This window comes from Drosophila ananassae, assembly GCF_017639315.1.
Source record: "Drosophila ananassae strain 14024-0371.13 chromosome 4 unlocalized genomic scaffold, ASM1763931v2 tig00000061, whole genome shotgun sequence".
Taxonomy (NCBI): domain Eukaryota; kingdom Metazoa; phylum Arthropoda; class Insecta; order Diptera; family Drosophilidae; genus Drosophila; species Drosophila ananassae.
This window is the reverse complement of record NW_025319038.1, coordinates 108,964-119,478: the sequence shown is the minus strand read 5'-3', so window position 1 is coordinate 119,478 and position 10,515 is coordinate 108,964. Positions and strand designations below refer to the sequence as shown.

Sequence of the window (10,515 nt, the reverse complement as noted above, 5' to 3'; positions counted from 1 at the left end):
TTTAATCCATTAAAAAAACATATTTAGCCCATCCCGTCAAACACACCCAGAGTAGGGTTTCACGCGACACTTTCAAAATATTGATATCGAAAATGGGATTTTATGGGACTAACGATCTATAATTTAAATGAATTTCATTTTGGGTCTACAGCCCCTAAACTTTTCGATAACGGGGTTCTTATTTGCCCAATGAGTTGCTTCAATGAACACGTGCAAGGGTCATTGTAAGGACACGTGCAAGGGTCATTGCAAGGACACGTGCAAGGAACAAAGTGCACAACAGGTATCACAGGTATGAACCGTAACATAACACGGCACTGTGGCACCTATAATAACAGGTAATATCTTATTTCTGATTGGTCGAGTTTGAAAAAAAACGATCCTAAAAATTGCACAACAGGTAGATCAGGTAGATATAAAACATGGTTTTTATTACCTTTTTAAAAAAGGATGAAATTGCGTAATTACATAACACGGCACTGTGGCACCTATAATAACAGGAAATATCTTATTTCTGATTGGTCGAGTTTGAAAAAAACGATCCTAAAAATTGCACAACAGGTAGATCAGGTAGATATAAAACATGGTTTTTATTACCTTTTTAAAAAAGGATGAAATTGCGTAACCCAAAAGGGTTAAGGTACAATGTTTTATTATTTTGGATATTACCTAACTTGGCTATATATTTGCAGATCAATTAATCCGCAGATCAGTCAGTGACAAAAATTTATAGAGTGACGACGTTACTCTGTCAGATAGTGCAAAGTATTTTTTAACAGTGAAAAGTGTGAAAAAGTATTTTTTAAAAGTGAAAAAATAAGTGTGGAAAAAGTATTTTTATACCTGTGAAAATTCCGAAAAGGAAATAGTGTGTTGTAAAAAAAGTTTTCAAAATATATTTGGAAAAAAGTTTGGTAAGTATTTTCCTAAAAACTCATAAACTTTCAGCTTCAAATTTCTTAGTTCCATATTATTAACGTTTCTATAATAATTAATTTCCATAATTTTCCGTTTGTTTACAATTTTTAACTAGCACTAGGTAAAAATATGCCGCGTTTATCACATTTATCCCAGGAGCAACGCCGACGAGCTGCTTTAAATCGAAGCAGGGCTCGCTACGAGCAAAATAATTCACAAATAAGGATGCGGAATTCTCAGCACATCGCCAATGTTCGCGCCAATAACCCAGAATATCGGGAGGAAAGTCGGGCACAGGATGCCACAGCGCGTGCCCATAGGAGACGAAGCGAAAGGATCCGTAACCTTGAGCGAATTCGGGATGCTGAAGCACATGCTGAACGGCGACAGAATCTTGACTACCGTGTCCCAGAAAGGAATCGCGACATGGAAGCACGAGCGGCCCGTCGAGAGGATCCCGAGGAGCGCCGTCGAGAGCAGGTACAAGATACTGCTCGCCATGTCGCTCAGAGGACCGTTCCGGATTACCGTATTCCCGAACGGATTCGGGATATGGAGGCACGCGCGACCCGCCGAGAGGACCCCGAGGAGCGCAGACAAGAGCAGGTACAAGATACTGCTCGCCATGTCGCTCAGAGGACCATTCCGGATTACCGTATTCCCGAACGGATTCGGGATACTGAACGACGCGCGACTCGCCGAGAGGACCCCGAGGAGCGCCGACGAGAGCAGTTGCAAAACACTGCTGACCATGTCGTTCGGAGGACCGATCCGGAGTACCGAATTCCTGAACGGATTCGGGATATGGAGGCACGTGCGACCCGCCGAGAGGACCCCGAAGAGCGCCGACGAGAGCAGTTGCAAAACACTGCTGACCATGTCGCTCGGAGGACCGATCCGGAGTACCGAATTCCTGAACGGATTCGGGATATGGAGGCACGTGCGACCCGCCGAGAGGACCCCGAAGAGCGCCGACGAGAGCAGGTACAAAATACTGCTGACCATGCCGCTCGGAGGACCGATCCGGAGTTCCGAATTCCTGAACGGATTCGGGATACGGAAGCACGTGTTATCCGCAGAGAGGACCCCGAGGAGCGACGACGAGAGCAGGTGCAAAACACTGCTGACCATGCCGCTCGGAGGACCGACCCGGAGTACCGAATTCCTGAACGGATTCGGGATGCCGCAGCGCGCACTTATCATCGGCAGGACTCTGAGGAACATGCAAGGGAACAGGAGAGAAATACTGAGGAGCACCGACAACGACGAAGGAATCCGGAAGAGAGGCAGCGAGAACGGGAAATGGGCGCCAATAACAGGAGAGCAATCAGGAGAAATCCCATCGCAAGATCGCAGGAGCAACGGATGAACACATCTCAACGACGGGAAACACGCCAACAGCGGAGGATTCGGGAGGAACAAATTCGGCAAATGGCAGAGGATCGGCTAATCAACTTTAGGATGGACCCCCAAAACCGACTGGATGCCTCCCAAAGGCAGTCACAAAGGAATATGGACGCAAGAGCAGAACTTTCGGAGGATGAGATGGAACAGGAACGCGAACTACAGCGTCACAGGATTCGATCATCGGCGAGGGATCTTTATCACAGGAACATAAAGGAAGGACCAACGGAAATTTGCGTCTGCTGTGGAGGAACGTGGTTCCGTTCGCAGGTAAGTGGATTATACATCCTTGCTATCTCCTCTAAATTTCCCCTCCTAAACGTTGGCAACGCTTTCTATTTGTCGAGAAAATTTCCCAGTCCGTCCGGCAAATATAATTTTTGCAACACCTGCCGTCGTGCCGTCTCTTTAGGCAAACTCCCATCACTTTGCCTTTCGAATGGTTTCGACTTTCCCGAAATCCCCGAGTGCTTAAATGGACTCACCTGCCTCGAAGAGCGCCTGATTTCACCGAGAATCCCTTTCATGAGGATTATTTCTCTCGGCTATGAAAGGCAATGCGGTATCCGAGGCGCTGTGGTGAACGTTCCAATTTCAGTTCCTGACATTGTGACTGCGCTTCCGCGCTCTTTCGACTCTACTCATGTCATCCAAGTCCATTTAAAAAGGAGACTAGAGTACGCTCACAATTTCATGACTGAAACTATTCGACCCGCTCGGGTCCTTGAAGCTGTACGGTACTTAGTGAATACCGAGCTCTACAGAAAGCACAACATTTCACTTAACGAGTCATGGCTAGCACAACTTCAAGGAAGAAATGAAATTCCTTTTATTGCGGATGAATCTGATCGCGAAGCGGTAGAGCAACTTCTTCAGCAGCAGCACCTATCCCAAAATGCTGTAGAGCTCGAAGAAACTTTAAATCCCGGAGGCCATGAAACATTATTGGAAAATAATGATACTGCTATTCAACGTATTGCTTTGGCACCGGGAGAAGGCCGCCGCCCAACAAGCTTAACGCTTGACGAAGATGCAGAGGAACTTTCCAACTATTTCTTGCGGAGAAATATTCAAAGGAAATACAACCTATGCGAAGAAAGCTAGATCTCAAATCCGTTTTTACGACCGTCGTTGCGCTGTGGTTCCTAAAGTTTTATATATGTATAAATTTTACGAAATGCAGCGTATACAAAATTCAATTTCTATTGCTTTACGCAAAAAATCAGGAGCAGTTACCGCTGGTAATCTGCGGGATGAGTCTTTTGTACATAGACTTGTGCAACATGATGATGGCTACCACATCCTCAAAGGCTTACGGTCTGCACCAGCTCATTGGGAGGCTGAGAAAAAGAAAGTGATCGCCATGATTCGACAATTCGGGTTGCCAACGTTTTTTATAACACTTTCCGCTGCTGAAACTAAGTGGAATGAACTTTTAGTTATCCTTTCTCTTCTATTGGACAATAGGGTTATAAGCGAGGAAGAAGCGGCAGCTCTTTCCAGCTCCGAAAAGGCTCGGTTAATCCGATCCGATCCAGTGACGTGCTCTCGATACTTCGATTACAGGTTGCGACAATTAATGAAATTGTTCAAAACCGATATATTTGGGGAATTCAATCTTTCCCATTTTTATTGGAGAATCGAATTTCAGCACAGAGGATCTCCGCATTCTCATGGCATGTACTGGCTTGCTGGTGCTCCTAAGCTCGACGACACCGAAAATACCGAGCAAGTAATAAACTTTATCGATAGGTTTATTACCACAAATGGAGACGATCCTGAACTACAGGAAGTAATTCAGTATCAACGTCACAAGCACAGTTCATCTTGCCTAAGAGAGTTACGCGGACAGGAGTTTTGCCGATTCAATATGCCACACCCTCCTATGCCCGAAACGCTTGTTTTGCATCCGATAGAAGAAAACGAAGTAAATGTTGAAGAACATAAAACTTTGTACAAAAAAATTAAGGAAACTTCAAGAACCATTCCTAATGAAGACGCAGCTTTATTTAATAATTTTGAATATTTTCTGTCCCACCTTAATACTAATTTTGAAGCCTACAAATTAGCCTTACGTTCCAGCTTGAAAAAGCCACAAATTTTTCTTCGCAGACAATTTTCCGACCGACTGCTCAATGCTTATAATAGAGATATTCTAGGCTTACACAGAGCTAATATGGATATTCAATTTATCCTAGATGCCTACGCCTGTTGTAGTTATATCATTAACTACATAAACAAATCAAACAGAGGCGTTTCGCAGTTGCTCCGTGAAGCCATGGCAGAAATAAGCCATGGGAATATATCTATTAAAAGGAAATTGCAGCACCTAGGGAACAAGTTTATTAACGCTACAGAAATATCAGCCCAAGAAGCATCATACAATATTTTGGGCCTGCATATGTCGGAGGCAAGTGAAGGTACAATTTTTATAAACACTTGCCATCCAGACAAACGAGTTCGATTGGCTCGCTCAAATGAAGAATTAGAGCGACTACCAAACAACTCGGTGGATATTTTTGAGCGTAATATTCTTGACCGATATGTGCAAAGGCATGAGCAGCTGGAAGGAATTTGTTTAGCAGATTTTGCAGCTTGGTATACATTCCATAAGCGCAATACACGATCTGCCGCTAATCATGGTGAGGACTATGATGAAGCAAATGATTTGGAGGTTGATGTTGAAGACGAAGTTGCTGAGCAAAACTATCCACTGATGGACGGGTCTGGTTACGTTAAGAAACGTAAGCATCCCTTGATTCTTAGATGGGTTCGCTTTAGCATTAACTCTTCACCATCGGATTATTTCCGAGAGCATTTAATGCTCTTCTATCCTTGGCGAAATGAAGAAGCTGAACTTCTTTCCAACGACGTTGAAAACACATTCAGAACTAATCATGAATCTATTAGGATCATGAAAAGAAACTATGATGTGTTTGATGATATGGAGTTAGAAAGAGTTCTTGAAGATTTGCAAGAGGATAGGGGGGATAATAATCCCAATTTGGAAGAACCTGCCTCCCAATTTTTAGACGAAGAATTTAGAGCTTTAGCAGTGCCTAATATAGAGCGGAACGTAAATATTCTTCAGGATGACAATGCAACGAATAATCCTGAAGAAGATGGCGAACTTCAATTAATTAGACTCCCCCCGTTAGTTTCCAATGATGACCTTTGCTCGCTAACTCGGTCGCTCAACTACAAACAAAGACAATATTATGCACATGTAATGCATAATGTTGTTTGTAAAAATATATTTTACGAATATGTTGGTGGAGGGGCCGGTGTAGGGAAAAGCAGACTGATTTCAACCATATATCAGTCTGTGACTTGGCGAGCCAATAAGCTTCCTGGTGCTACGGATTCGGCAAAAGTTTTACTATGTGCTCCAACTGGAAAAGCTGCTTTCGGGATTGGAGGGTTAACTCTGCATTCAGTGTTTTCTCTTCCAATTAATCAGGCCTCAGGTCCTTTAAGACCTTTAAGCAATGATAGTTTAAATACAATTCATTGCAAATTGATAGATCTCCAATTAATTATAATTGATGAAATTTCCATGGTTGGCTCAAAAATGCTTTCATTTTTGGATCAAAGGCTTCGTCAAATTTTCCGATGCCCAGACTTATGTTTTGGGGGAAAATCAATTATAGTTTTTGGAGACCTAAAGCAGCTTTCCCCAGTTGGAGACAGTTGGATATTTTCGGAGAGGATGAATAATCCTTAAAGCGTTTTAGCAGGAAATAGCCTATGGAGCAACTTTAAGTATTTTGAGCTCACAGAAATAATGCGCCAAAGAGGCGATCATGCATTTGCACAAGCCTTAAATAATTTATCTGAGGCTTGTATGACAATTGCAGACATAGAGCTCCTAAAACAAAGAGTTGTTTCACCCAGCAAAGTTCCAGATGATGCCATTAATTTATTTTCTTCTAACGAAGAAGTAAACCATTTCAATTCCATTAAATTAGCGCAAATTGGGACGGAAGAGTTGGTTTCCACTGCAGTTGATACAGTGAAAACTGCGAACATATCTGCACGAAATAGAGAAAATACGTTAAGATATGATCAAAATATGAAAACCTCTGAAACTCAGGGTTTACCATATGTTCTTCATCTCAAAACAACTGCTAAATATATGGTTACCGTTAATATTGACACAAATGACGGACTTGTAAATGGAGCAACTGGTCAGCTAAAGCAAATTGACCATTGCGTAGTTAATGGCTCAAATATAATAACGCGACTTTGGATTAATTTTTTCGAGCCCATGGTTGGTGCAATCGCCAGATCAAAAGTTCGAAATAGTCCAGATCCCGAATGGACTCCTATAGTAAAAGCCTCTCGAGTTTTTCAGTGTGGACGATCAGAGCATGCTTCTGTTGACAGAAAACAATTCCCAATTGTTCCTGCTGAGGCTATTACCATCCATAAAAGCCAAGGAGCAACATATAGCAAAGTCGCAGTGCATCTTAAAAGAGGCATTAAACGAGCTTCGCTATATGTTGGATGCAGTAGAGCCACTAGCGCATCGGGACTTTTCCTTATAGGCGACTTTGTTCCTCCAACAAGATTTGGAGCTCTAAATGTCCAAGCCGAACTTCAAAATTTAAGAGAGGAAAAGTTCTTGACTACGCATTACGAGCTTGTGGTTAACAGAAACGAAGCAAGCTGCCTATATTACCATAATGTTGAGTCTCTTCGAAGCCATCGCGAAGATATTTTTAACGACCCTATTATTTGTTCTGCAAATTTTCTTTGTTTTGTCGAAACTTGGACTCTTCCCAGCGAAGATTTCTCTTTGCAAGATTTCGATATTATAAAAAGAATTGATAGCAATCGATTAAATGGTTTTGGGAAAAATGGAATAATTATTTATGCCAAGCAAAACATTTCAGAAAATGTAGTGTTTTTGTTTGAGACAAACAAGTCCTTAAATCCCAGAACCATATATCAATCAATTGCCTTTAAATATCTTGATACATCTTTTATTGTTGTTTATAGGAATCCTGCGTATCCTATAACACAATTTCGAAATGAAGTTATGGCGGATGTAGAAAGAATACGCAGATTAGATAATAATAGCAAATTGGTAATATTAGGAGATTTTAATATATGCAGATCCAGGAGCACTGATCAACTTGAAGAGGCTTTAAGGGAACATAACCTTAGTCCAATCAATAATATTGCAACTACAAAACATTTTACGCAAATTGATTGGATATTTGCTGAAAATGAGCTGAGGAATGCTGTAGCTATTACGTACAAAACAATCTACAGTCATCATGATGGAATTTTCTTTAGTTATTAATTTATTTATTTATCATATTTATTATTAATTTCTTTATTAATCATATTTATTATTAATTTATTTATTAAATTCATTAACATAAATTGTAAATATTTATAGAAATCAGTAATATGCTTGTAGATTTAGATAAATTATTTATTTAAAAAAGTGCAATATACATAGATTAAGTTATTTATTTCCCTCTCGTGGATTGAGACCTTGTCGTGGTGAGGGGGCTGAGTATGTGAGGATTCATAATAAACATCACGGAAACCAGCATCAATCCTTTGTTTTAATTAGTTTAAAAAAAAAATGTATATTTTATATATAGAGAATTTATAAAATTTCGAATAAAATTTATAAATCTTCACCACATGCAACTAACTTAAAAAAACACCAAAATTATGCCAATTCCGATCCTTATATGACAGATAAAGGATATAGTAGGCTGATCCTTATGCAATTTTGTTGATAAGATATTTTGACCAAATATAACATGTGTGGAAAGTCCGAACCCTCTAACTTAAAAAACAGCAAAGTTATGGCATTTCCGATCAATCAGTTATATGGGAAGCTATGGGATATAGTAGCCCGATCCTTATGAAATTTGGCAGATCGGATTATGTTGGCCAAAATGGAATCTGTACCAAGTCCTATCTTTCTAACTTAAAAAACACCAAAATTAGGCCAATTCCGATCCTCCTATGACAGATATAGGATATAGTTGGCCGATCCTTATGAAATTTTGTACATAAGATGTTTTTGCCAAAAATAACATGAGTAGAAAGTCCCAACCCTCTAACTTTAAAAACACAAAAGTTATAGCATTTCCGATCAATCAGTTATATGGCAGCTATAGGATATAGTCGACCGATCCCGGCCGTTCCGACTTATGTACTGCCTGCAATAGAAAGAAGGGTGTGTGCAAAGTTTCAACTCGTTAGCTTTAAAACTGAGAGACTAGTTTGCGTAGAAACAGACAGACAGACAGACAGACAGACAGACGGACAGACGGACAGACGGACAGACGGACATGCTCATATCGACTCAGGAGGTGATCCTGATCAAGAATATATATACTTTATAGGGTCGGAGATGTCTCCTTCACTGCGTTGCACACTTTTGACCAAAATTATAATACCCTCTGCAAGGGTATAATAATAAAAATTATTGAAGTTAAAAATCTTTTCCCAAAAAAAGTCAATTCAACCTTGCAAGCGCTCCGGAGTAACAGTGTGTATAAGAATAAGAGCATATTCCTTTCTTCTGCCAAAAATTCTGTCATTTATGCCACATATCAATGTTGTCGTATTAATACTGAAAAAAACGAGAAAAATTTCATTAAAAAACAAGAAAGGAAAGCTAACTTCGGGCGGAGCCGAAGTTGATATACCCTTGCAGTTAAGGTGGTGCCATTTCCGATTGTTCAGTTATATGGCGGCTACAGGATATAGTCGACCGACCCTTATGAAATTTTGCAGAACAAATAAGATTGACAAGACAAATAATAAGATTGAAAAGACACCAAAGTAATGCCAATTCCGACCGTGCAGTTATATGGCATCTATAGGATATAGTCGGCCGATCCTTATGAAATTCAGAAAATTAGATTATTTCCTATCCTGTCTCCGGCACAAAATAGAATCTGTACCAAGTCCCATCTTTCTAACTTAAAAAACCAGAAAGGAAAGCTAATTTCGAGCGGAGCCGAGGTTAAGGTTTGTGCCATTTCCGATCGTTCGGTTATTTGGCAGCTATAGGATATGTGTATCCTTATGAAATTCGACAAATTATTTTGCCCAAAATAGAATCTGTATCAAATCCCATCTTTCTAACTTAAAAACCACCAAAGTTATGCTAATTTCGATCGTTCTATGACAGCTATAGGATATAGTCGGCCGATCCTTATGAAATTTTGTAAATAAGATATGTTGGCCAAATATAACATGTGTGGGAAGTCCCAACCATCTAACTTAAAAAACAAAGTTATGGCATTTCCGATCAAACAGTTATAAAGGCAGCTAGAGGATATACTTGACCGATCCCGGCCGTTCCGAGTTAAATACTGCCTGCAAACAAAAGAAGGATGTGTGCAAAGTTTCAACTCGATAGCTCTAAAACTGAGACTCTAGTTTGCTTAGAAACAGACAGACGGACATGCTTTTATCGATTCAGGAGGTGATCCTGATCAAGAATATAAGTTATCTAGTTGAACGTTTCTCGATGGTAAGGCTGCTCCAGATCCGCCGGTGATGAGGTGGCACCAGTAGGGTGCTTGATGAGTAGTAGCGGTTGGCACGAATTGGCGGCAGGGCTGCTGGTCCCAGGTGGCCACTGATGGGGTGCCACCGATATGGTGGTTGATGAAGTGTAAAATAAGGTTTATGTTGAGAGGGTGACTGCCCCCCTATACCCCTGGCCTTAAGCTCAGTGGGCGAATGCAAATAATAAAACGGCGATGGCCGGAGTTAAGTTTATGGAGCTAAGTGCTCTTTATTCCAATGATTATAAAACAGAACTGAGGAACTTAGCAGTAGGGTGCCTAGTCGGCAGGCCGACCGCGTGACAGTGGGAAATGCTGACGATCGCAAGATACCGGAAACCAGTGGGATCCAGGCACGGCCCCCAAAGGCGGGTATGCTGAGTCGACATTATAAAGACTAGGGTGATCCAAGAATCACCCAAGATTTCTACCGACTGTTTGTTACCCCTCAGAAGTGTTAACTACTCCCCCCTTAGGAGTAAGACCGTCCTCGGTCGTCTTGAATGTTTCGGCAACCTGTTGCATTTCCCATGCATCTCGTCTCCTCCTCCACACGAGGTGGAGCAGGATGAAAGTGCTGACCAAAAAGCTTACTCCCACGCCGACAGCGATCCAGATGTCCGTTGATCCAGCCGACTTTATT

The 10,515-nt window shown here is 41.2% G+C and overlaps 1 protein-coding gene across 1 annotated transcript; it reads left to right on the top strand.

The window, feature by feature from the left end:
• The first annotated feature begins 202 nt into the window (after nucleotides 1-202).
• On the top strand, nucleotides 203-10,273 carry LOC123257765 (golgin subfamily A member 6-like protein 22). Its single transcript, XM_044717744.1, has 5 exons — nucleotides 203-292; nucleotides 1,159-1,398; nucleotides 2,128-2,592; nucleotides 4,970-5,475; nucleotides 10,126-10,273. The coding sequence occupies exons 1-5, from the start codon at nucleotides 203-205 to the stop codon at nucleotides 10,271-10,273; spliced, it is 1,449 nt and encodes a 482-aa protein (XP_044573679.1).
• The last annotated feature ends 242 nt before the right edge of the window (nucleotides 10,274-10,515 follow it).

Excerpts from the sequence above, each read along its gene's own strand:
- LOC123257765 (XM_044717744.1), top strand. The coding sequence starts at position 203 with ATGAACACGTGCAAGGGTCATTGTAAGGACACGTGCAAGGGTCATTGC. Across the intron at positions 293-1,158 it reads GTGCACAACAGGTATCACAG|CACATCGCCAATGTTCGCGC; the intron begins GTATGAACCGTA and ends CGGAATTCTCAG. Across the intron at positions 2,593-4,969 it reads GAACGTGGTTCCGTTCGCAG|GACTATGATGAAGCAAATGA; the intron begins GTAAGTGGATTA and ends AATCATGGTGAG.